The sequence below is a fragment of the Gopherus evgoodei genome, chromosome 2 (genome assembly GCF_007399415.2).
Source record: "Gopherus evgoodei ecotype Sinaloan lineage chromosome 2, rGopEvg1_v1.p, whole genome shotgun sequence".
NCBI classification, from domain to species: Eukaryota; Metazoa; Chordata; order Testudines; family Testudinidae; genus Gopherus; species Gopherus evgoodei.
Genome location: NC_044323.1, coordinates 100,560,504 through 100,587,975, shown reverse-complemented (window position 1 = coordinate 100,587,975; position 27,472 = coordinate 100,560,504). Strand labels below are relative to the sequence as shown.

The 27,472-nt window shown below is 43.4% G+C and overlaps 1 protein-coding gene across 5 annotated transcripts in view; it reads left to right on the top strand.

Moving 5' to 3' along the window:
* The first annotated feature begins 374 nt into the window (after positions 1-374).
* EZH2 (enhancer of zeste 2 polycomb repressive complex 2 subunit) overlaps positions 375-27,472 on the top strand; it is an 84,608-nt gene continuing 57,510 nt past the window's right edge. For 2 of the 5 annotated variants that reach the window (XM_030551438.1, XM_030551437.1), the window contains exons 1-2: positions 375-468; positions 2,073-2,138. In XM_030551438.1, coding sequence (XP_030407298.1) covers positions 2,101-2,138 — 38 coding nt within the window. In that variant the 5' untranslated portion in view covers positions 375-468; positions 2,073-2,100. Of the gene's footprint in view, positions 469-2,072; positions 2,139-15,521; positions 15,560-27,472 lie in introns of those variants that run through there. The other 3 variants (XM_030551439.1, XM_030551441.1, XM_030551440.1) reach the window with 3 other exon arrangements.

Here is a 27,472-nt window from a genome sequence, read left to right as displayed (position 1 = left end):
CGCCGAAGAGGGCGGCCCCTCCCTTGCCGGGCTCCGCGGGCGCTTCCTCTTTCAGCAGCCCCCACGCTCCTCACCCGCAGCCAAGGCGGCTTCCAGGCTTTCCCTCCCCGCGCGCCCCGATTCCCTCGCCCACGGGGACTCAGGAGCGCGCAACGACTAACAGAGGAGCACAGAACTCGCCATCACCCCAGCCAGCGCGAGAACAAAGAGAGCCCTTCCACCCCCTCCCCCCCCGCACGTGGGGAGCGAACTCCCCGCCCCCGGCTCCGCCTCTAGCCGCTGCCGATTGGCTCAGGCGGCCCCTCCACGTCCATCCAATCGGGGCGGTGCTTGGTTCTCGCCAATGAGCGCGCTGCCGATTGGGCCGCCGGGTTTGGCGCTCGGTCCGGGAGGGTGAATCCGGCGGCCGGAGGCAGAGTGGAGTGGAGCGGGGACCCGGAGGCGGCAGCACCGGCGGGGGTTGGGGTGGTGAGTGAGCGCCCCACCGGCACCGCGCGGGCGGGAGCCGTTATTATAACCGGCGCCCTTTATACTGGGGGAGGCGGCGGCGGCGGTGGGAGGAGTGGGGGGTGGGAGCAGAATGAGTAGTGGGGGCCCCAGCCGCGAGGAAACTCACCCCCCCATCCCCGGGGACAGGGTGGCGGGCCGCGGGGGGAAGCGGCCGGCGGCGGGACACGCTCTGCCGGCCGGTGACAGCTGACGAGAAACACGGAGCGTGAAGCGCCCTTTGTCTAAGTTGGCTCTGCCCACCCTGGTGGAGGGGTCCCCCCTGGACCGACCCGGCTGAGACAAAGGCGGGACTAGAGCCGCGGGCTTGGGACCGCTTTGGACCCCTAGTCAGAGCGGGCGCCTTGGGGGATACGTCTGTGATTCTCCTCCTCAGACCTCCCCATTGACTTCAGGCTAGTGGCGGGAGCAGGGGCAGTTTGACCGAGGGGACGCCCCCCGCTCCCTCTTCAGTCCCCCTCAAAAGGGGAACGAGGTTTTAAATCCCCTGATTGAAACGCCACAAAATCCTTCGTTCCCTGAGGATGAGACGGGAAAAAATACAATTAACCTCCCCAAACGAGGGGGCCTCCCTGCTACGGGGAGAGGTTTGGGCATTTGAGTCTCATGTGCTCTTAGATAGTCTCCCGGAAGCTGATGTTCAATGCGGAGCTGTCTGTGGGTTGTTCCTTCTTTTGCTGTTTCACACGAGTTGCCGCTCTTGATTCTCCACTTTCCTCCTCTCTTCTCTTTGTATATGAAAATCCCGGGTGCAGGAAGGATGTTAAATGCAAAGGCAGTGGGGATGGTATTACTGGCAAACCTGCCCAAAGGCAACTCGAGTGAACTTCTAAGGACAGTAGTGGGTCCCTGTCTTCCCCAGCATTGCATGGCATTTCGCAAGTTCAGATAGGCTGGCGACTGTGATTCTAGAACAAAGTGTGTTGAACATGAGGCATGCTCTTACTAAAAGCATGGTTTGTCTTGAGTCATTTTGGTAGGTGTAAGGGGGTGGTGATGGAAAGAAAGAGCTGCCTTTTTATTACAATTGTAAGATCAAAAGAGTGACAAATATGACAAAATAAGATTGTTGCGTGATCTGGTATTATTTTGAAGTGTTTGATATTAACAGTTGCCTGCAGTGATTCAGAAGTTATTGGGAGTGAGAAGGAGAAAAAAAGCTTGTAGGTGTGTTTATGTAAATTAATTTGGGTTTTGTTCCAGTGGCTTCTCTCTTCTTGTTCTGGAATACCATCCACATTGTTCTGGAGTGGGAACAATACAATATAGAGCTAGAGAGTTGGGAGTTCAAATCTCTCTTCTCTTCCATCTCAGAAATTAAGTCATTGGAGACTTCATTTTTATATTTGAATTTCACTAATACATCTTTTGTGCTACTTCACTGAATGGTGTTGTATACAAATGTATCACTATATAAATGTACAGGGATTAAAATACGTACTGAGAATTCTATCGAATTTCTAAACTGGGATTTCCATATTGATTTCTAGGGTGTAATGCTTTCTAGAATCTGAATGTAATTTGTAAGAGTTAATTAAAAGGCCACTCTTTCTGTTTATCCCAAGTGTCCATATCAAATTGGGAGCCTCTGGAATGTTTATTTGTGGTAACCAGAAAGCATGTTGTGAAGGGTGAGTACTTGTATGCATTGTACTGTAAGTACTTTCAATGTGGTCTGTTAAAATTTGAATACGCAAGACCTGCTGATATCTCATGAGCAACTCTGCAATATAGCACACGTACTTGTGTTTTTCCTGCAGTATTTTAGTGTGGAATCTTGCATGTAAATAGGCTTTTTAGTAAAAAGTTCAGCTGTTTTCTTATGTGCTTTTTTAATCTTTCATGTGCTTAGCTGTTGTGAAGATGATTGTGACATCAAATAAACGGTTGTATCTTTAAATAATAAGACAGATTCTTAAGAAACATAAATTCTGTTTTCACAAAAAATGTCCCTAGTAATTAGAGAGCAGTGATGGAAGTTTCTACTTAAACTTTTTTTTTTTAAAAGCTTTACATGAGGTGTCAACAATTGTTGTCTTAGAACTATGCCATATTCAAGATCCCAGTTTTCATTAATAGAAATCTGTAGGATTTGGGTTTCTCACAGGGATATTAAAATATAGCTGTACTCCAAAAAGTGACTTTATGGAATTCCACTTTATCACTGACTTGCAAATCAAATTTGCGTAGTTTATCCAATCTATCTAAACCCCACACTGTAAACTGAGGCTGGGAACTTGAAGGTCAAGCTGTTTTCTTTTCTGTCTCTCACTAGAACTACTAAAGACTTCAACTGGAATTTAGTTAGCAAGGTTGAGAATAGAAACCAGTTCTCTCTGATAACATTACAAAGCAAGGAAGACTGAAATATAGTGCCCATTACATCATTACAGTTAGGCAGCGTATATACTAAGATTTAAAGGTTCTGACTATTGTGTTCTAATTTTTTGTCATAGACAAGGCAATGTAGACTTCAGCAACACTAGATTGAAAACATGTTAAATCTTTAAATCCTAGTCTAGACATTACTGTAAATACTCAGAAAGTAGATCTCTTGAATTTGAAGGTGTTGCCATATTTAGTGTTTTTTGTCGGATTCTAAGATTTAATTTGCAAACATCTGAAGTGTTTAGGCTTTCTGGTTGTGAAGATAACCTTCTGTGTAAAAAAACAATGTTCTTAAGTCCTCATCTAGCCAGACAAACGCAGATGTTAAAGTGAACAAAATTAGGCTTCAAAGTTAAAAATTTCCAAGCTGATTGTACTTGTCTGGTGTGGCTGGACATATATTGACTTTCCAACATGTCAAGAAGCTAAGCTATAAGTCTCAAACATTATTATTGTATTATGGTGATTGCTAGGAGCCCTAGTGATAGACCAGGACCTTATGGTGCTAGGCACTATACAAACTGACCCTTTCCCAGCGAGCTTACGGTATATAATAAATATTTGATATTTCAGTTGGTAAATTTTAAAAACTAGGGAAAGTGTTTTTATTATTAGATACTGCTGCATTCCCATGGTGCAATTAGAGCATTATTGTGGATTTTTTAATAATAATTGTTGCAGTAGTAGTAAAGAGGATAACTTTTTAATAGAGGTTTGCTTGCATAATGCATAAATAGCATCATGGGACACTTCACAGCTAATTATAATCTACATATGTAAATAAAAGGAAATAATAGGTTACAGGTAGCATTTATAGATATTATGACACATAGAATGATTGAGCATGGGGAAATAAATAGGCAAGAAGGATTTGAAAAGATGGAGTCTGCTAGGCTTTCTTTACAAACTTTTGCCCACCCACGCAAAAATTTGTTTACTAGCTCTTATAAGGATGGAATGGGCAGAGAGTGAGTTTAGGTAAGCTCCTTTTTGAAGGGCCTCATTAGGCACCAAGACAGTGTCTGCACTAGAAAACTGAACCATTGTTAATTAAAACAGTAGGACAGAATCTGTTTAAACACGTGTTTCAGTGTGTCCATAGTAGCTACTCTGATTTGGGTTCTGATGAGATGCAGTTTTGCCTTGTGTCCACACTAGCAGTGTTCTAAACAGTTTTATACGCACTGTAACTGTCCCAGAGGTCCTGGGATAGCTTCCAGAAGTAGTGAATTCTGGGAGATTTTGAAAGCCCCACCAGTTTGATGTGGTAGAGTCATGGAGGGATTGTTTAAGCATTTTGTGCTTTTGCCAGCAACCTCTGTTCCCCGTCTCACTAAACTAATAGTGGTTAGACTTGTTGACAGCAAGCCTAATCCAGATGGTATTTGGGACCCTTGTACATGGTTTTGAACAGTTATAAAACACTTTGCATCCACACACAAGTCTTCTAGGAGGACCAAATGGTGAGTTATTCTAATGTTGTCAGGGTCCAAGAGATAATTCGAAATAGTGGAGTGGGGGAGGGGAGAGGAAAAGGAGCTGGGAACATGACAGTAGACATATGATTTACTACCCATTTTGGAGAGAGGTGCAAGGAGGGAAAAAAGCCTGATGTGAAAAGTATTGAATGGATGCAAGAATAGAAAGATGGAGGGGAAGGCAAATTCATGGAAGAATATGAAGATATTGGTCACTATTTAGCATGTGTTAAGCATGCATTCATTTTAAATAGATGTGTAAGTGTTTTGCTGAATCATGGTTTAAGAGGGAAACTTTATACTAGTTCCTGAAATAGATATTCTGTCTGCCCTCATGGACACCTACTGAAGATTTGAGATGAGGGCAGTGTATTCATATGAATGGCTTAAGATGAACTGCTCCACTTTAATTTGGACAGTTGAGATGGCAAAAGAGAGAACTGTTGGGATCCAGACAAGGGGAGCTGAAACTGTAGCTGAAGCTGGAGTAGACGTAGCCTAAGTCTTGGCCCGGGCTCAAGCCAAACCCCTCTTGGATCCACACACCAATTGTGGAACCTAGGGTCTGAGCTCTATTGCTTTCCTGTCTGCACGCGATACCAGTTTGACTCAGATCCCAGAAGTCTTCTAGATGTGTCCCAGAGTTCCTTGGGGCCAGGGTTGATTTGATTTAAATCAAATTGATTTAAATCACTAGTCAGGAAGACTTGATTTAATCATGGATTTCTACATAAAAGTGCGTTCTTCTTGGTTGTTATACCTTAATACATATTCTTCACAACTCAGAGATAGATGTAGGTTTCATTTTTAGAAGGTACACACTATGCATTTTTAAAGTGATTTATTCTGAAAACTTTTCAGATTAGTTTTACAACTATATCAGAAAATGAATGGTTATTTCATTTACCAAAGGTAATTGAAGCAGATATTTATGAAGTCATTGAGAGGTGAACTATCTCCAGTTCAATAGGCTAATCATTAATATTTGGAGGATTTTCTTGCCGTGCTATATTAGCAGGAGAACATCACCAGACAGACATTTAAATCGTTTTATTTAACTAAAACAACAACGTTATGTATTGTGGATTTTTTTCCCCTTGAACAGCAAACATAATATTTTAACAAAACAAGCATATAAATTTTTGTGTTTAGTTAAACATTCAAGCTTTTTTAAAATTAGTTTTGTTTTTGTTAAAATTGTTTAACTAAAATAGTTAAATGAATTAAAAAACAAAAAAATTAAATCGACTGTCAGACATGAGAAACTTAAAATATTGGCTTCTGCTGCTAACTTAGTTATCTTCTTCATTTTCCTGTTTGTTCATAATCTGGAAAAGAAAAACAAGCTTTCCTGCTTTTACAAGTCCCAAACGATTTCTCACTTTAGAATAAATTAGTCCAAAGGAAGAAAATATTCTTCGTATACTGACAGAAGAAGCTACTGCTGTTAAAAATGAGATTATCAGTTCAACAGTCTCTTCCAAGTGCTTAAGTGACTTCCACCAGTTCACTTGTGTGACTTTTTTTAAAACATCATCAGCAAACATATATTTCTTGAATGGTTCACTCTTAGCTCTGAAGTTTATTATACATAACCACAACATTAAGTGAGGAGTTAATGTTGCTCAAAAATGCAACTTTAAGTGAATTGATGTTAAACAAATCTAATTTTCCCATAAGATTTAATGTAAATATGAGGGGTTAGGTTCCAAGGAAATTTTTTTTGGCAGACAAAAGGCATTATATACTGTATAAAGTGATCCTGGCTTATCCCAGGCAGGCACAGCCCGCTACAAGCTAGGATTCTAGGAAGCACCTTTGCAGCAGCAGCGACAGCTTCCCCGGAGAAGAATAGATGCCATGTTTGCCGGGAATGCTCCAGGCTCGCCTCTTCCTATCCCCACTCTACTCCAGGTCCACCTCTTCCCATCCCTACTCCACCTCCTCTCCAGAGCATGCTGCATCCCCACCTGAACGCCCTAAGCGCTGCCAAACAACTGTTTACCGGTGCTTAGGGTTTTCTAGGGGGGGAAGAGAGGAGTGGAGCTTCCCCGCTCCTCCCCCTCCCTCCCAGCGCTTCACACTTAGGACTTTTTATTTAGATAGGTTTTTTCCTCAAAGCATTTTGTCAAAAAAAGTGATTTAAATTAATTTTTTTTTAAAAAATCATTGATTTTTATACACCCCGCTTGGGGCAATTTACTTGGTCCTCTGTATGCTGACAATCTGTGGTGCAGTCTATTGCAAACAGAAGTCACACCTCCCTTTGCAAATGGCAGCAGCTCAGGTCAGTGTTAATGCATTGACTATTGAACACCAGTCTGCAAGCACACTATCAGAGAGCCTGCAAGGTCTCAAAGGAGATAGGTCAGAAAAAGCCTTTTGCAAAAAAGAGCTGTCTCTTGGTCACAAGATTTTGGTGGAAGGACCAGAGAGCAGAGAGGGAACGAAGTGGCTGGCCTGCAGGGAAGTGCAGTGGCAGAGCTCCTGGTTGAGCACAGCTGGAGGAGGATAACTCCAACACCTCAGCCACTTCCCCTCCCTGAAGGGAAGGCACTTGGTCCCTGCTCTGCTCTTTGGGCCCCCCTGTGCCCTCCCTAGGTCTGCATGTGTAGGGATGCCCAGGCAGCCTGTAGAAGCCAGTCCCAAAACCTCCCCGCAGCCTCTTGCAGTGGTGGCGACCCTGGCTCCTTGCTGCCAGGCAGAGTTCGTTCAGAGCAGGAGGCAAAGCTGACAGGGAGGATGTGGCTTCCAGCTCTCAGAATGTTGGGGATCATCCCTGAGCTGGAAGCTCTGCCACTTCCCCATCTCTCCCTGCCGGGCAGCTGCTAGGTCCTGTGCCGCTGTCTGTCCCATGCTCCCAGGCTCCTGCCTTCCCTGGGGCTGTGTGTGCAGAGGTGCCTGCGCAGAATGCACTGTGAGGGTGGTGAATGGGAGCTGGACCCGAACTTTCCCCACAGCCTTCCAGGAATCCCTTATCCATGCCTTCTGGGGTGCGGCGGAGGCAGGGATAATGGATTGGGGGAGGGTCTGGAGCACACTGCACTCCAAATTCTGGTGTTGCACTTCACCACTCTGCAGCCAGCAGCAGCCAGACTGAGGCTCTAAAACCTTTTTCCTCTAAAACCTACATTTTATGTCATACTTCATAACAGACAAATAACCAACCAAACAAAAACACCTTAGAATTGCAAAGTTTCATTTTAGTTGTTTGACAGACCTGGAGACTGATGTTCTAATTAACCTCAGAACAGGTGCACATGGACATTTTCTTGCCAGTATAACTCCACCTAGAGCAGTGATCCCCAACCTTTTTGTGGCCAGTAGTGCATTCATGTTTTCAGAAGAGTGTGGTGGGCGCCAACAATTTTTCAAGGCTTATTTTGAATTTGTACATTAAATATTATGAAAAACATCATATTTAATATTCTTCTCACTCTGGGTTGAAATAATATGTACGTTGTCTCTTATTTGAACCACTCATTTTGGAGCAAAATGTTAAAAAAATAAATAAATAAATTTTGAAGCACAAGAAAACAGCAGTATCAATGCAGGAAGAATGCTCACATACAGAGCAGGCTCCAGGCACCAGTGGAGCAAGCAGATGCCTGTGTCAGCACATGCTACGGGGCAGCATTCGGTCCATTTTGCAGAGACGGAGTGTTTTTTGTTGGTTTTTTTTGACAGCAGTTCTGGGCGGTGCAGGGAGAAGCCTGAGAGAAGCTGCGCAACCTGCAACCCTGGAGTACTCTGTCCCCAGAAGATGGGGGGGGGCCCTGGCATCTCTCCCTTGCTGGCCACTAGGCGGGCACCGCGCCTGCCTGGGACAGAGAGCACCAGCTCCTGCAGCCCTGGAGTTCTGTCCCCGGCAGGCGCAGGGCCAGAAGAAGCTGCAGCTCCGCGCCTGCTGGGGACAGAGAGCACCGGCACCCGCAGCGCTGGAGTTCTCTGTCCCTGGCAACTGCAGGGCCGCAGCTTCTTTCCCTTGCTGAGCGCTAGGTGGGCGCACATAAATGCCCCGGCGGGCACCGCGTTGGGGACCACTGACCTAGAGGTAGAGAGCTCAATTTTCAGGTTAGATGGTAGTTCAGTATAAAACCTTCTCAAACTGCTGTCGTTCTACTGAGATCCCCAACAAAGGAGCTAATTATGCCGTTTATGTACTTTGTATTCCTTATAGGCTCCTGAGTCCCCATCAATAGCACCATCACAGTTAGGAAGCACGGTGGGCGGTAGAAGTTCCCTACCGTGCAACAAATTAATAGGCCTAGAGTGTCGACACTTTGGGATAGTGTTACTTTGCCTTGGGTCTGTACACTGCAGTGTGGATGCCAGAGCCCAAGATTCGAGTGTGGGTCAGAAAATCCTTAATCTACGTTTAAAATGCAGTGTAGATACTGTACTTAAGTCCATGATTCCCAGACAGGTTGGTTGACTCGAGTCCTGTTAAATCTAGGTTTATATTGTTGTGTAGACATACCCTAAATCAGTGGGCCCCCAAAGGTTTCCTCTCATGCTCCGCACCCACCTTAGAAGTAATAGAATGTGTCCGTGTCTCCCCAGGCTGGGAGTGGAGCCGCAGCCAGGAGCAGGGGCTGGGGGCCAAGAGCAGGGTTGGGGATAGAGCGGGACTGGGTGGTGCTACCTCTCCACCCCCTCATGGGCTTGTCCTGGGCCCCACTCCACCTCCTTGGACATTCCTCTGTGCCCCCATATGGGGGTACGCCCCACAGTTTGGTAACCACTGCCCTAAGTGTTTCTGTAAAGTATTGAAGGAGTGGCTGGTGCTAGCAGGCAGTATGACAGTGTCACAGACCTAGGTATTAGGGATGTAAAAGGGTAACCGGTAAGCATTAGGAAAATGCATGTTGGGGATGTCTAATGGTACAGGTGTCAATTGCTAGTCGTAAAAAACCAAATCTTTACTTTAGAGAACAAGCTGTCCATGAAATTGCTGGGTGATTAAGTAATATGAACTCTTTGTAGTGAGCTTCTTCCATACAGTGTTACGAATGCACTTACATCAGATTAGTTGGTTCTCCCTGTGCAAGGGAAAACTGCAAAAGTGGGAAATAGCAGACTTGTATAGGAGGAACTCATCTTCCTATTTTACTGGCCTTTTACTTATAATATATTAAACATTAAAGATCTGCATTCATGAGACAAAAGTTCCTTGTTCATCCCACACATGTAAACTGACTAGTATTAAATATATAATGTTGTATGGTATACATCTCTCTGAATGGTGAAATCAGTGGTGCATCTAAGGTTACAAGTCTAATACTGTTCATGCTGTAAATACGGTAGATAAGAACTTTACGCAAATTCAGTAAAATAAAGTGAAATCTGTCCAATGAAGTATTAATTGCTTAGGAAGATGAGATACCAATACTTGAGCCGTTTATTTAGGTGTGTAAATTAATCTGACTGGGGGAGAATATACTGCCATTTTATTGCAGCCAAATAAGGATGTATCAGATATGGACTCGACAAAGTCATGGAAATTTAGAAATACTTTGTAATTTCAATTTTTCTTCAAGTGCTTGTTCATGTCCATTCTAATGTAGGCGTGTGCTTGCCCTGAGTACTGCCGCCATAAAGCTTTTCCCTCAGTGGTATCCGTCGGGTCGGCTCTGGTACCCCTTGGAATTGCACTCTCATAACGTTGGTATAGAAAGCCCTGCTTCCCCTTCAGTTTCATCTTACCGCCTGTGATGGTGTCTGGAACTTCTGTTCGTCCTTGTGTTTGCACAAGTATTCTCTTCAGTGGACTTTTCCTTTTCCTGTATATAGTTAAGGACAGTAGTTAGAATTTACAATTTAGTGTTATTTAGTAGTTAGACCCCTGGTCGTCGGGGTTATCCCTTTCCCATACTAGGGCATGTGTGGGTCCCTGGGGTTTAAGGTGTGTGTGGCTTGCCATCAGCCCATGTCTGCTAGTGACCCCCATTTTAGCTGCCTTAAGTGCTTGGGGAGTCCCACCTGTGGAGCAATGTAGGATTTGTAAAGAGTTCAAACCCCAAAACATAAAGAACAGAGACCGGAGATGTAAATACCTCCTTATGGAGGTGGCTCTCCATCCCCCCTCAGAGCTGAGCCACACCGACTCAGCACCAAGCACTTCTACCTGAGTGAGAAGTGCACTGGCTTCTCAGAGAGACAGGCAGTGCAGCTTGGCATCTTTGGCATCAAGGAAGGGACTCTTTGTCCATGTTCCTGGACTCTCGGCACTGCCAGGGTTCTCTGGAGGAGGCTTATGCCTCAGTGGCAGCACTGCTCCCAGTCACTGGTGCTGAAGAAAAAGCAAAGGAAAATGGACTTTAGGGTAGCCCTTGAATCTTTTAAGCTCTGGAGCTTAGATCTGTCTGCTCTGAAAAGAGAGATATGCCTTCAAAAGAGAGGTCCTGGATGGTCTGCTGCACTTGGTGTGGAAGGCTTGAGGCCTGCAACCATGCGTTTCTGCTCATGACCACAGCTGAACCCATGGTCTGGGCAGCAAAATCTGCCCCATCCAAATACCACTTGGAGGGATGCTTTCACAACTGGTTTACCTTTCTCGAGCAGAGCTGAAAACTTGGCCCTGGATTACTGTGGCAGCAATTCCTTAAACTTGGTCATTGTTCCCCAAGAATTCAAATAATAGTGGTGGTTGGTTCATCTTGAGTTGGAGACCCCTCGTGAAGTGGACCTTCCTATGAAACAGATGTAGTCCCCCATTTAAGCCCTTAGCAATATGCTCTCTACTGTACTTGTCCTGGAAGCTAGTCTTCCTGGCGCCCATCACCTTGGCTAGAAGAGTCTCTAAGGTTAGGGCCCTTAATTCAGAACCTCCATACATGATTTTCTTCAAGGACAAGGTCCAAATGCGCCCTCACCCGGCCTTTCTCCCCAATGTGGAGGAATTCCACATTAGCCATGCTTCTACCAAGAGCCACATGCCAACAGGCAGGAACAGCGGCTTCATTCACTAAATGTTAGGCAGCTGCTAGTGTTCTACATAGAAAGGACTAAATAGTTTAAGAAACTACTCAGCTTTGCGTGGCGGTGGCAGATAGGATGAAAGGTCTCCCAGTCTCAACCTAGAGAATTTCTTTGTGGATCACTTCTTGTATCCGTATGTGCCACTACCTCGGAAAAAGTCCTTGATTCTGCCCTGATGACACATTACACAAGGGCACTAGCGTCTTCAGCTACATTCATGACCCACGTTTCCATCCAGGATATCTTAGAGTGGCAATGTTGTCTTCAGCCCATGCTTTTGCAACTCGCTATTCTATCACTCAGCAGGCCAGAGACAGTGCTGGATTCGGCAGAGTGTTGCTGCAGTGTGCTTGTCATTGAACTTCAAATCCTCCTACATCTGCTTGGGGGTCACCTACATTGGAATGGACGGGAGCAAGCACTTGAAGAAAAAACGGTTACTAACTTCCATAACTGCTGTTGTTTGAGGTGTGTTTCTCATATCGATTCCACATCCCACCCTCCTACCCCTCTGTCAGGAACTGAAGGGGTGGTAGGTTGGCAGGGCCCTGTATACCGGCGCTATGAAGGCACGACTCTAGGGGGAACCAGAGCCGACCTGAGGGATACCACTGACAGAAAATCTTTCTGGTGACAGTGCTTGGGGTGAGCACACACCTACGTTGGAATGGACATGAGCCACAATTCTCTTAAGAACAACAGTTACGGAAGGTTACTAACTGTTTTTTACTTGGCTTTTTTTAGACATCATGCATGTTTGATTGATGCATTTTTTTTGTAAATACGCAAGTGAGGGTGTCACAAGGTACTGTCTACAGTCAGACCCTTTAAAGGGTATTATTACTGTGCACATTTTAAAAAGTCATAAGTTCATTAAAGCTTTTGTAAAACCAGAAACAGATGAGTTGCTTATTTTCCTTTGATCTCTTGAGGTCCCTTCCAACCCTAATATTCTATGATTCTATATGTTGCTCTATCAATTCCACTTTGTGTTGCCTTTATTTCCTTCTCCCATTATGTTTCTTCTATGCTTGGAACAATTTCTATGTACCATGCAATCTCCCTCTTCAAAGTGTACATCTTTTCATAATCTTCAATTTCTCTATCAAAACAATTTGATGTAACTTTAAAAGTACAATTTTGTTTCTTTGAGACAAGCAATCTCAATCTTAATATGTATAAGCATTCCATTCCATTTGTTTTATCTTGAGAGGGGGAAGGGCCTGATCTAGAAAACTTTACATGAGAAATTCTTAGTCACGTGAGTAGTCTTGGCTTCACGAGGGACTATTTTTATGAAAGATTGCATTATCCTTGGGATTGGGACCTTGTGTGTTTTCTTTGAGGCTCTGTGCATGCTTTTTGGTACCACAATCAAATGTAAAATTTGTGTATAGGGCTGAATTTCAAAAAGCAGATTGAATGCTTAAAGCTGTTATATCCCCCAGGTTCTATGGTGCAGATAAAAATATTTTTTCTAGTTTGTTCTGTGTTGTAATTTCCTCCAATTAAATGTCAACCGTTTGTACTTTTGATATATTTGATTGGTGCACTCTAATGTTGTCAGAGTAGGACAAAATTCACATTTCTTACGAACATTGTGTTTAACAAATCATTGGAAGGGGAAACTGATGACAACTGAATTTGTTTGTTTCTACTTGAAAACTTCTGCATATTTATTGAATACAGTATAGATTCTCGCTCTTGTGCCTAAAAAGATCTGTTTTAAGTGCTATGGATCAGAGTTCAACTGTCTCCCATCATGCGATTGACACTATTGGTAATCCAGTTCTACAGCTTGAGAAACTGAGCACCTTGTGCAAAGTGTTTCTTTTTTCCTTTGGACGAAAACAATTTTTCTTTAATTTTTCACTTAAATGTTAAACATACTGTGAGGGTGAATGATATAATCCATCAGGCTTATACCCATATTGGTCTGTGTTGTGTCAAGACGTTAGACTGAGATTTGGCAAAATAACCATTTTTGATTACTTCCACTGTTTTAAGGCATATTCCTAAATATTTCAGACCATTTGGGAGTCAAGATGCTCCTTCATTTCAAAGGTTCAATTAAGACTGTTCTCCAGTAAATGACTTCTGTGGAGTTAGAACACAGTATTAATTAAGCTTTCTTCCAGTATGGTGATGGTAGTGGTGAAGTATTTCATGACTTGGAGTATGTCTACACTACAGCCGCCACAGTGGTACAGCTGCAGTGGTGCCACTATAGTGCCATAGGAAGTATCTATACTACAAGGGGGTTTTCCATCAATATTTTTAGTCCACCTCTCTGAGAGGCAGTAGCTAGATCAGGGATCGGCAACCTTTGGCACATGGCCTGCCAGGGTAAGCACCCAGGTGGCCCGGGCCAGTTTGTTTACCTGCTGCATCCGCAGGTTTGGCTGATTGCGGCTCACACTGGCTGTGGTTCGCTGCTCCAGGCCAGTGGGCACGGCGGGAAGCGGTGGCCAGCACATCCCTCGGTTGCTGATCCCTGAGCTAGATAGATGGATGAATTCTATACCGGGAGTAAGGTCTACCTATCTATATTATGCAGGGCGCAAAATTGTTCACAGCCTTGAGTGATATACCACAGTTGATCTAATTTTGAAGTGTAGACCAGGCCAAAGTGCTTCAAGCAATTATTACTTGTCTTCCAAGTTATTACACTGTTTGTCAAAAAGCCTTCTGTTTTGAGAAAATGGAGGTGAGCAATAGTCGTTGTTGTTTAGAACAGGGGTCTCAAACTCCCAGCCTGTGGGCCATCTGCGGCCCATGAGCCTCTCTAATGTGGCCTGTGGGGCTCCAGCAGTTTTGGGGCTGGGTCCTCTCCCTTGGCCACACCTGCTGCCCCTGGGCGCTGCCCCTGGGCGCTCCCCCCAGGGGACCCCAGCAGCGCAGCGGAGCTGAGCGGCATCTTCCTGCTTGCTCCAGTGGCTGCCGGCCCCTCCCTGCAGCCTAGGGGCAAGGCAGGGCTGTGCCTCCGCACGCTGCCACCGCCCCGAGCACCTCGGTGGCCAATGGGATGCTGCAGGGGGCAGTGCCTGGGGGCAGAAGTGGGTAGAGGCCCCCCTGCCTGCCCCGTCTTGAAGCCCCAGGTAAGCACCACACCCCCGACCCCCTCCCAGAGCCTGGACCCCCTCCTGCCCAAACTCCCTCCCAGAGACTGCACCCCAATCCCCTACCCTAGACCTTCTCCCGCACCCACACTCCATCCCAGAGCCTTAGGCAGGCAAGGGGTGGAGTTTTGGGGGGATGGGTTCTGAACAGCATGAGTAACATTGGCCCCCTGGGAGGATTTGAGGACTGGCAGTGGCCCTAAGGTAAATTGAGGTTGTGACCCCTCCTTTAGAATGTGTATTTATTTATTTGAAGTGCTACAGAATTATTGAATTAATTATTTGAAGTTCTAGAGAACATATCCCCTGGTCACCCATGAATGCATGCATATATATTATATATACACACGCTCTTGAGGGAATTCTTCACCTCAAAATTCTGCACACAATATTTGATAATTCTGCATATTTTATTTGTCAAAATAACACCACATAATCATGCCAGATTCAATTATGTTGGTAATTTATTTCAAAATATCTGTTAGCAAGTATTTGTTACTATACAGACCCTCCACCAAAGCAGATTCTGGTAACTTTATTTGTCCAAAAAAAATAAAATAAAATAAAAAAATAAAAAAATTCCTTACTAGGAATATTAATACAGAACTTTGTGTAATTCATTTAAATTACAATACAGAACCGTGTTTCCTGCACAGAAGCAGTGCACGTTACTAGTCCACCGTGGCACTAGAGCAGCTGGCATAAAGGCAGATGGCTTTTCTGACACCACAACGGCCTCTGCTGGGCAAAAGGTGGAAATGTAGCATTTCTTAGGTAAAATGTTTGTGTGGGAAAATACAAAATTTTGCGAGACAGAGGAATAATGGTGATGTGCGAAGAATCTGAAGAGAAGCCTTTAAAGAACTAAAGTAATCTTTCATTTGGAGCAGAGGTGGGGAAACTACGGCTCCCAGGACAAATCCAGCCTGCCAGGGGGCTCCGCTCATCAAGATGCCCCCGCCCCAAGTGCCGCCCCCGCAGCTCCCATTGGCCAGGAACTGCGGCCAATGGGAGCTGCAGGGACAGTGCCTGAGGACTGTAGGAGCTGGAGATAGGACATGCTACTGCTTCCTGGAGCCACTAAAGGTAAGTGCTACCTGGAGCCTGCACCCCTGAGCCTCTCCCCCTTGCCTGAGCCCTGATCCCCCTCCGAACCGCTCGGTCCCAGCCTGGAGCACCCTCCTACACCCCAAACCCCTTATCTCCAGAGCCTGCACCCCCAGCCAGAGCCCTCATCTCCCTCCATCCCAGCCCAGAGCTCCCTACCGCACCCTGAACTCCTCATTTCTGGCCTCACCCTGGAGCCTACATCCTATACCACACCCCAACCCTAATTTTGTCAGTATTCATTGCCCAACATACAATTTCTATTCCCAAATGTGACTGTTAGGCCAAAAAGTTTGTCCATCCCTGGCTTGGAGGCATATTTTAAAATTATGTATGAAAAGTAGTCAGACTTGATTCACGTCTTGTTTTAGATATTTAGATATTTAAAGACCTACAAAAGACTTTAGCAATACTGGGTTCATGTCCATTTTTACTTCCATGTGAAGTGTGTGTGTAAAAAAAAAAAAAAAAAAAAAAAAAAAAAAGACTGAGAGGGGAATGGTGGTGGCTTTCTTTTTAATTTTTTAAGAAAACAAATTGTTGGGGTATTTTACTTTAGAAATCAAGTCAGATCTGGTGTTTTTATTATTTTGCTGAATGACCTGTGGGAGGCATAAGGGGTGTGTTTCGTGTGTGCTCTTATAGTTTAACTGAAGGGGGATGGAGAAGTTTATCAAGACATCCTTAATCAAATAACTTGTTAGATGTTTAAAAGCTTTAAATATTCTCACTGAAAATTTCTTCCCTTCAGTTGCTTAGCTTTCACTTTCTGGGTTCTTGTGTGTCAGTTTAATTAGTTCTCAAATTATAGAATCTTCCAGCCTAGGCAAAATTTAAATTTTTAATTTAAAAAACAAGCAGAAAAACCAAAACCTTTTCATACTTCATATATCATAAAATACTAGCTATTACTACATTGGTTGATTACTTTTAAGTGAAATCTAAGCCATATGTCACTAACTTAATGTCATTTTCCACCCCTATGTAGAGTTGATCAAATTCAGATTAATTAAGTCAGTCAACTGTAGTTTAAACAGTTCTTCAAATGCACTCTTTTAGGTGTAAAGTATCCTCAAAATATACTCTAACTGTTCATGCCCAGAAGTGGGCTTTTGTATCAAAGTATATGTGTTTCAGTACTATTGGATTTGAGGAATTAAGGGACTTAAATGCAAAAAAAACTTTTGCAAAGGTTTGGTTAAAGCAAGCACCATTGTTTGTTTAGTAAAATGTCTTTAACTCTATCTTACATGTGTCAGGTATTGTGTTGACTAAAGCTCCTTGTTTGTATTTTCTGCGGACATGACTAAAAAATAAATTGTCTTCAGCCTTTTTGGAAAGTTGAAATTAACAAAACTATGTTTTTTGGGACGGGGGAGCTGCAAATCAAGAGGAAAGTGAATAGTACGTTGCTTAATTTTTGGTAGTAGTTATATTTGATTTTTTTGGGCTACTAATTCAAACTTCGATAAAAGCTTCCTTTTAAATTTTTGAATCTCCACTTTTCCATCTGAATGACATCTTGATCACATGAATATATATCAGATGCATATATCCAGTTGGCTAAAATGCGCAAAATGCCCTGGCTATATATCTTGACAGTAATCCAGGTTTCCTAAGTTTCTGTAGCATTTCCTTATGCTCAAGATTTGTGTTGTCTCCTGTAAGAGAGATTTTGCTGACTCCATGCTGAACTGAAGTCAGATTTCAGTGGTAGGCTCAGGAGTCCATATTAGCTTGTGGTTAATATTAACTGTCCAGTCATTCGCTACTTTTTTGAAAAATAGCAGCACTTAATAGTCTTAAATGAAGTGTTTTATCACAAAACAGTATTTTTGGTTGCAAAGTTTTATTCCTACTAATTCTGGAGAAAAGCAATGAAACAGAAGATGAAGGAATTTCATCAAGATTTACTCAGAGGTGTTCAATAAGTAAACTCCTTGTGTATTTGGATTTCAGAAAATCCTGTAGCCATAGGTTTATAGAGAAAGGTCTTTCAATATTACACAGGAGATTTTGCAGATAACTTACAGCTCTCTTCACTGTAGAACTTGGTCAGCCTTGCTGTGGAAACAGGCTATGATATGCTGCAGCATTCTAGTGAAGAAATGTGTTTGTGAGAGGTTTCTAGGTAAATATTCGGAAGCAAGATTTTTTATTTTTAATTTTTAAGGGATTAGATTTTGTCTTGTTAGGCTATATAATTTGAAGGGCGTATCTTGGGGCGGGGGTCTAATAACATCTCTTGAAATTTCTCACTGTCAGATGGAAGTACTGAAAAGCTTTTCCCTCAAGAATTTAGGAAACTATGAGGGGAAGTTAACACCTGGCCTCATTAGAGGACACTTAGAGAATTAAACCAAAGCCTGATGTGAAAAAGCAACAAATCCAGTGACAGTGTGCACGCTCCTTCTCATCTCCACAACTGCTGGAATCTGGAAAATGTTTGGATTCTTACCAGGGGCTCAATCTTGTATAAACCTTTTGTAGTAAGAGAGTGCCTGAAACTTTAGAGAAGGCTATAAAGGATTTTTATTAAGATTGGGCTTGTAGGTTGTTTGTTTTTTGCTCCTTTATGCTGTCAGGCAGACCTGGATAAATACTTTGTTTTTGCTTTACAAATACTAGGAATGTCAAGTCTGTCCTCCTTGATTTTGCTGGAATACTTCTGGTAGGTCTCAAGGATGTTTATTGTAGGCTCTAACACCTTAATTGAAAGGGAAAGAGCATTGAATCTTTTTCTGTATCCCAAGTGTTAAATCAATGAAGTTAAATAGTTATTGAAGTTATTTCACTAGTTTTCCAACTTAGCCAAGACCCAACTTCTTAATGTAAATTTAAAAAGAATATTTTTTTGGAAAAAAGAGTATAAGCCCAGTAGTGGTTTTTTCTTTTTCCTTTGCAGGTCACCTTTAAATCCCCTTCTGGTTGTTGTGAAGGAGAAAGGGTTGTTTCTTCTTCCCTCACTCCTGTGATTCTCGTGTGTGTGTGTGTGAGTGAGGGTGTGTGCGCTGCTGGAAAGAGGGACCTCTACTTTCCTCCTTCCAATTGTTTTGTTTTTTCCCCAGAGCTCTTACCCCATATATATTCAGCTTTTCTAAGCAACAGAGAAAGCAGATTTGCATGAATTGTGTAATTTTCTGTCAGTGTTCCGAATAATAGCTGTAAAATGGATCATTGTGGTAGGGGAGGCATATTTACTCTGCTGTTTTTAGGGAGAGTTCTGAGCATCAGTGGATGCACTTGAACTTGTCTACAGGCTCAGAAGCGGCATTTCATTGGTTCACATTTGGAAGATCATCTATGCAACCACAAGCTAAGTTCCCTCTAAGCTGCACAGCTGCCTATTAAGCCCTGTGCAGGGGCTCAGGGCTGTGGCAGGGAAAGATTCCTCTCCCCCAGCATGGACCCGCCCCGGTGTGGAGAGGCACCCCTCCCCGCCAGCCCCAGTGCAGACCCACCGTGGAAAGCAAAGTCATCCAAATTGTGATTGTAACTGGTTCTGTCATTTAGTAGTTTGATGCAAGCCCCATGGCCTTGCCTATATGATGATAATTTCCAACAACATTGAATCCAATTGGATTAGTAGCATAGACAGAGATTCAGTGAACAGAGCCATCTTTATAACATGTTTTTAATTAAACTTACTTTCAGCAGCTTAATTAAACCAGTCTGACATCCATCACTATCTTTTTGACTTGTCTACATGAGCACATTCAAAGTGTTCTTCCAGTATTCGCCACATCCTGATATTAACTGGAAACTGAGCTTGGAAACTACATAGATTACTAAAGCTTTGTCCAGACTAGTGCCTTTTTGTAGTGGGCTAGAAATATCTCCTCATTGCCCTACTCCTGGTAGTAATTGTGGGAAGACTAGTGTAGGCTGGATTGAAGCATCCGTCAGCATTTTTACCTCTGTCATCTAATTTTGCTCTGAGCAGGTTTAAGACTAGTGCTCTACCTTATTAGTGTTCTTCTGGTTATTACCACTGTTACTATTTGCAGTGATGGAGGATCTGAGGTTAGTGTAAATATAGCTGTAACAGAAAATGTGATACCTATCAATAACTTCGATTTGATTAAAAAGTAGAGATCTTGGTAAGAGGGGTTACTAATGCAAAAAATGCTACCTTTGTAAGACAATGAATTTAACAGCTGAAACATTGGGTGAAGAAAATCACCCAGAGAAAGTGGTAAGAGGCAAAAATGGACTGAGTCTACTGTAGTGACTAGACCCTCCTAATAAGCATTTGAAAAGGAATGGAGGAACCAAGAAGTCTCTTAAACCAATTTAGCCAGGAAAATGGGCATAAGAGTATTATCTTAAAAAATTGAGATGGATATCACATACAGGAAAGTGGTAACTTTCCCACAAGTGATTATAGAGGAAAGATAGTCTTGTATAATAAATCAGAACTGGGTAAACATCTTTGCACAGTGTCAGGTATATATGACCAAGGACTAGTGCAAGGAGGAATTGGAGAGACCCTTGAAGTCTAGAGAGGGAAATAAAATTCCTGATATGTAGTCTCTGACAAAAGGGTCAGAGTAGACTGATGCACAAGAAATATCTTGCAAGCTGCTCCAAATATGTGACAGTGGGAGAAAATCTCTTGTGAGTGATGGAGAAGGAGAAAGGGTGTTTGGAATCCTATCTATAGCTTAAGGTTTTGGTCAAACGGTTCTTATTCGAGAAAGCATCACAATAAGGGCTTCACTATGAAAATAACCTCAAGGATCAGAAAGGAGGTGATTTTAAAGAGATGCAGGTGACAGCAGATTCTAGCATACTGACAATCCAGAGAGGTGAGGGTCTGGTTTAACAAAAGTGGCTTTTTCTCTAATTTGCTTGTGGTAACAGAAAAGACTTTGAGAAACCAATGAGGACATGACACATTTTCCAGGCTTGGGGAACAGAGAGAGAACTCTACAGTGACAGTGTAAGTGCTGTTCTATATTTACAGCTTCTTATCCTGTTTAGGGGTATTTAATATTGTATTGTATGAGTCTTAAATCTGCCTTTAAATTAAGAAAATAAATTTAGAGTGTGACAAGTTACTTACATATTGTTTGCATATTACAAGGGAAAGAAACGTACTTCTGATATTTAAGAATGTCAGAGGTGTAATGGCTTTGAACAATCACAGCAGAGATTAAAAAATGAAGGGAAATAAAACTTGAAAGGGCTTTGGGGCCAGGAATACATACCAAGGAGATGGTATGCTTTGGCATAAAATAGCAGTCCAATGAATTCTTTCTCCTATCCAAGTAGTAGTTGAGATTTCTGCTCCCAGTCTTCCCACTCTTTCTGCCAGAATCAGAATTATTGAAGGATGCAGCTGAGGGAAGTTTTTCGTTACTTGTGGGAATGTCTCAGCATAACATTTATGTGACATCTCCGCGTCTTGTGCAATGCTCTGCTGCATATATTGTTAAAGCAACTTGCCAAATACTTGAAGTAGAGGCAAGTGCCATAAACAAAGAAAAGACCATTATAACGGGTTGGATCACAGAACCCCCCTTGGGAACTGCCAACTGATATGCCAAGACTACTTCTGCCCCGCTTTCCCTGCCAGTCTGGGACTTCAGCCCCCTGTCTTGCTGAGCCAGACACGCCAGTTTGCTCCAACATAGACACAGGATACTTGTCTTTAACACTCAGATGCCCAACTCCCAATGGGATCTAAACCCCAAATAAATCCGTTTTACCCTGCGTAAAGCTTATACAGGGTAAACTCATAAATTCTTTGCTCTCTATAACACTGATAGAGAGATGCACAGCTGTCCCCCATGTATTAATACATACTCTGGGTTAATTAAAAAGTGATTTTATTAAATACAGAGAGTAGGATTTAAGTGGTTCCAAGTAGTAACAGACAGAACGAAGTGAATTACTGAATAAAATAAAATAGAACACGCAAGTCTATGTTCAAGAAAACTGAATACAGATAAAAACCTCACCAGTTCCAGTAAACTTCCTTTTACAGACTAGTCTACTTCTAGTCTGGGTCCAGCAATCACTCACACCCCCTGTAGTTACTGTCCTTTGTTCCAGTTTCTTTCAGGTATACTTTGGGGGTGGAGAGGCTATCTATTGAGCCAGCTGAAGACAAAAATGAAGGGGTCTTCGACAGGCTTAAAGAGACCCCCTCGTTTCTCCTATGCAAAGTCCAGCTCCAAGATGGAGTTTTGGAGTCACATGGACAAACATGTCCATCATGACTGAGTTTCTTACCAGCCAAGCCACATTCCTGGGAAAACGTCAGTATGGATTGGCATCTTCAAATTCATTGTTGGCTTAAGTGGTTCTTGATTGGGCATTTAATTTGCACATTTCTTTCTCAATAGAAATCAAGCAAGTGTATACGGACAATATTCCTAACTTCAAGTACAAAAATGATACATGCATACAAATAGGAGGAATGTATTCAGTTGATCATAACCTTTACATAGATATGTTGCATGGCATATATAGCATAAAACATATTCCAGTTATATTATATATACGTTCATTAGCTTATTCCCATGAAGCCTTGTGGGGTACAACGTCACAACCATAATACAAACTAATTGGTAGTTCACCATGGACACAATTATTTTTGCATTGTGTTTATGAAGGAGGATGGGTGTAACCACACTTCAATCGATTTTCAGTTTCCTGTTGTGGATACAGTTCCATCTAAAATTTTAATGATGGTGAAGTGATGGTCTCACAAACGAGACGTACAGGAAATTACTAAAGTAACGTGGTAGTGTGAGACAAACTTGAACTTGACATTATTTACACTAGCCTCTTTTATTGCAAAATCTTCTACCATTGTACTTTTACTGGGGCACTAGTGTAGAGAAGTAAGTGTTTTTACCTCCATGTTGTTTACTCAGAGCAGGACTAAATGACCAAATAGAAAAAATGCTAGCCACAGCTGTTGCTTGGCTGTACTTGGAAGTGAAGGCAGAGGCAAACACCTCAGAGGGGTGGTGCTACTGCAAAGAATGTTGTTATAGTTATAAATTATGGCCTTGGATAAACATCCTTTAAATGCCCAAACTAACAAGACACAAAATTAACTTGGTTTTTGTCCTTTCCAATTAAGGGGGAGAGTTTTTGATTTTACGAGCTGCAGTTAGTTGTCTTATCTAACTTGGATAGTACCTGGGAATGTCAGTTTTCTCCTTCCTGATAACATACAGGCTTGCGTACAGCATATATGTTCGTCCTGTGTACTTAATCTTTTCTCCTCCCTCACCCTCCAATAAAAGAGATTGTGTTTTGGCAGAGGGAAATACTGGCATAGCTGACATAAACTGGCCACAAAACAGCTGTCAGTTTCCTCAGCAGGAACAGATCTGGCTTTACCATTTTTATGTCCCTGCCCTCTAGGGGATTCAAGGGGTGAAAGGATGTGGTTGGTGTGTTCCTATATTCCTTTTATTCCCTAATAGCACAGCAGTCCAAAGGGCCCATTGCAGTAAAGGCAGCCTTCAGAGCTACTTTCACCTATGCTGTGGGTTGAACTACCCATTGGTAAACTCAGCATTTGGGAGGAGCAGGCAAACTCCCTTTCCATCTCTTTACCTGACTCAGTGCCAACACAGGGATGAATTTCCTCCACTATCTTTTTCCTTGCTGCAAACCAAGGGATCTATGTTCTTCTGGGGAGTGCCTCTAAACTAGCTCTTGCAGCCTCTTTTTACAGGACAGATTTGGCTTCCTTATGAGTCTATGAATCTTGTTCTGAAATGAACTTGAAGTCAATTTGTCATAAATCATTAGTGTGAAATAGAAAAATATTTAAAATATTTTGTCTTGTTCTAGGATGTCTTTCTAAGACTACTCAATACTGAATGTAGTCAAATCATGATATATTTTTAACTGCTTACTTTTTTTTAGAAAAGAGTGAAGGCATAACTAGCTCAGAAGACAGCCCTTGGGTTACTCGCAGTATGTAAATAGCTGTCCTGAGAACATAGCCTAGGGTATGTAAAGATTAGACTGCATGTACATTCATTATAAGCTGCAACTTGCATATCTTCTGTGATTTCTTTAAAAAAATAAAATAAAACAAAACCAACTTTGATTTGAAGAGAAAGTGGCTTCACGACTTGGGCCCTGCGGAAGTAAATTCCCTCTGTGCCTTCTGATCTGCGCGCACACATTTTACCAATTTAACTAAATCTGTTTTGAAATGTATTTAGCTGAATCTGTGTGTCTCTCCTGTGTTGGCACTCTTAAATCTGTTTTAGTTGCTTATATCCATTTAGCATAGTCTGGGTTTGTTGTTGTGGTTTTTTTTTTTTTTTTTTTTTAAGTATCCTCTGTTGCTCAGGTGTGCCAGGTTGAAGAACTCTTTGTCCAAGTGGACTGATGCGAGGTAACTGCAATATAGGTCTAAATCTAGGCCATAGCTAGTAGTAATTTGTAGTTCTGCATCATGGGAGAAGGAGAGTGTAGGAAGAAAAGTTACTAACTGGAGGCTGGAAGACGGTGCGGTGGGGTGACTTTCATTGTGTACAATACCGTTGGTTCCCTTCCCTGTTGTTTTTGTCATCTTTGCCACATCCTAGTTACATGAATTTTGCACAGCCATTGGATGCCAGATAGTTGTTACTTACATCAGTTGCCAAATCCACTTAGATGATGGTGTAAACCACCAATGAATACATTCCATAGATTTCAGTTAGAATTGTACCTGTTTACACTCTGGTGGATCAAAGCAAGTTCAATGTAACATGGTTTTACCAATAATGTGGTAAGATTTTTTGGCTCCCAAGGACAGCGTTATATTGAGGTAGAGGTGTATTAATAAAATACAAATATCACTTTTTCACAGAAAGAGACTTACTTATTAGCAAGTCTTTTAAAAAAAAAAAAAAAGCAAAAGAAGCAATAACGAGGGACAGGAACATGCAAAACACATTATTTGATTCTGTTCTGTTTCGGCCCAGTAAAGAACAGAGAAAACTGTAATTATTTTTATTATTGAGTCTGTGAAGAAACCCTGCATAAATAAATTACAATGATTTGGACATGTATATATGCATATTTATTTGTTTTCCTAAAGTTAATTGAGTATTAACTCAAAATTGTGAATGGCATTCTGAGGCTACCAAAAAATTTTGTGAGAACCCCTGGTCTAGACCCTATGCTTACTCCAAAAGGAAGTTTTCAAGAGTCCCTCAGTGTCCATTTAAAAAAATTTGTCTGGATTGTGCTAAAAATTAATTTGTTTTAAATAGTAACGTTGAATAGACGTTACTTTCATTTGAGTGCATTTTGTGATGCTGAATCCAGTAAGCATCTATAAGTAAGGCTACGTTTTAATCACAAGTATATTTGGTAAAAGTCATGGACAGGTCACGGGCAGTAAACAAAAATTCACGGCCCATGACCTGTCCATGACTTCTACTATATACCCTTGACTAAAACTTGGGGAGCAGCCTGGACGCGAGAGGGGGTTCTATGGGTGCTGGGGGTGTGTGTGGGTGCTGGGGAGGAGGGTGTGGCCTGGGAGGTCCTGCTACGGGCGCTCCTGGCGGGGAGTTGTGGCCCGGGGTGGGGCGGGGTGGTTGGGACAGGATCTCTACCTGGGAAGCAGCGACCCCAGCTCCATGTGCTGCCTCCACTCCGCCCCAAACCCCGGTTCTGCAGCTGCCATTGGTTGGGAATTGCGGCCAATGGGAGCTGTGAGGGCAGTACCTGCAGGTGAAGGTAACACATGGAGCTAGGAGCAGAAAGAGAAGAGTTTCTGTCATCTTTCTGGGGAGCTGCCCCACCCCCAGGTAAGCACCGTGCCCAGTCTTGAGCTCCACTCATACCCAAACTCCTTCTGTTTGGGGAATATGGGGTGGGGGGAGTCTGAGGGTATGTCTACACTATGGGATTATTCCGATTTTACATAAACCAGTTTTGTAAAACAGATTGTATAAAGTTGAGTGCATGCGGCCACACTAAGCACATTAATTCGGCGGTGTGCGTCCATGGTCTGAGGCTAGCGTCGATTTCCGGAGCGTTGCACTGTGGGTAGCTATTCCGTAGCTATCCCATAGTTCCCACAGTCTCCTCTGCCCCTTGGAATTCTGGGTTGAGAGCCCAGTGCCTGATGGGGCAAAAAACGTTGTCACGGGTGGTTCTGGGTACAGCCTCACCCCTCCCTCCGTGAAAGCAGCAGACAACCGTTTTGCGCCTTTTTTCCTGGGTGAACTGTGCAAACGCCATAGCACAGCAAGCATGGACCTTGCTCAGATCAAGACTGCAATCGTGGATGTTGTAAAAACCTCGCGCATTCTTGTGCAGTCTATGCTGAACTAGGACCTGCAAAGCCAGGCGAGGAGGAGGCGGCTACTGCAGTGCAGTGACGAGAGTGATGAGGACATGGACACTGAATTCTCTCAAACCGCGGGCCCCTGCACTTTGGAGATCCTGCTGGTAATGGGGCAGGTTCTAGCCATTGAACGCCGATTTTGGGCCCGGGAAACAAGCACAGACTGGTGGGACTGCATAGTTTTGCAGGTTTGGGACGAAACTTGCGCATGTGTAAGAGCACTTTCATGGAACTTTGTGACTTGCTTTCCCCTGCCCTGAAACGCCATAATACCAAGATGAGAGCCGCCCTCACAGTTGAGAAAACGAGTGGCAATAGCCCTCTGGAAGCTTGCAACGCCAGACAGCTACCGGTCAGTCGGGAATCAATTTGGAGTGGGAAAATCTACTGTGGGGGCTGCTGTTATGCAAGTAGCCAAAGCAGTCATTAAGCTGCTGCTACGAAAGGTTGTGACTCTGGGAAACGTGCAGGTCATAGTGGATGGCTTTGCTGCAATGGGATTCCCTAACTGTGTAGGGGGCGACAGATGGTACCCATATCCCTATCTTGGCATCGGAGCACCAGGGCACCTAGTACATAAACCGCAAGGGGTACTTTTCCATGGTGCTGCAAGCACTGGTGGATCACAAGGAACGTTTCACCAACATCCACGCGGGTGGCCAGGAAGGGTTCATGACGCTCGTGTCTTCAGGAACACTACTCTGTTTAAACGGCTGCAGCAAGGGTATTACTTCCCAGACCGGAAAATAACAGTTGGGGATGTTGAAGTGCCTGTCGTTATCCTGGGTGACCCAGCCTATCCCTTGATGCCATGGCTCATGAAGCCATACACAGGCAGCCTGGACACTAGTCAGGAGCTGTTCAACTACAGGCTGAGCAAGTGCAGAATGGTGGTAGAATGTGCATTTGGCCTTTTTAAAGCGCGCTGGCGCACATTACTGACTCGCTCAGACCTCAGCCAAACCAATGTCCCTATTGTTATTGCTGCTTGCTGTGTGCTCCACAATCTCTATGAGAGTAAAGGGGAGACCTTTATGGCAGGGTGGGAGGCCGAGGCAAATCACCTGGCCGCTGATTACGCGCAGCCAGACACCAGGGCGATTAGAAGAGAACATTGGGAAGCGGTGCGCATCAGAGAAGCTTTGAAAACGAGTTTCATCACGGGCCAGGGTACGGTGTGACTGTTGTGTGTGTTTCCCTTTGATGACCTCCTCCCCCAATTGACTCATTCCTTGTAAGTAACCCACCCTCTCCCTTCGATTACAGCTTGCTTGAGGAAATAAAGTCACTATATCGTTTAAAAATCATGTATTCTTTATTAAAAAATCATTATAAAAAGAGGGAGAGAACTGACAATGTATCCTGGTTGTGGTTTGGGAGGAGGATAGGAGGGAAGGAAAAGACCACTAAAAACATTTCAAAGTAATGACAGCCTTTTGGTTGGGCTGTCCACGGGGGTGGAGTGGGCAGGTGCACGAAGCCTTCCCCCACGCGTTCTTACACGTCTGGGTGAGGAAGATATGGAACATAGTGCGTGGTGAAGGTGGTTACACAGGGACTGCAGCGGC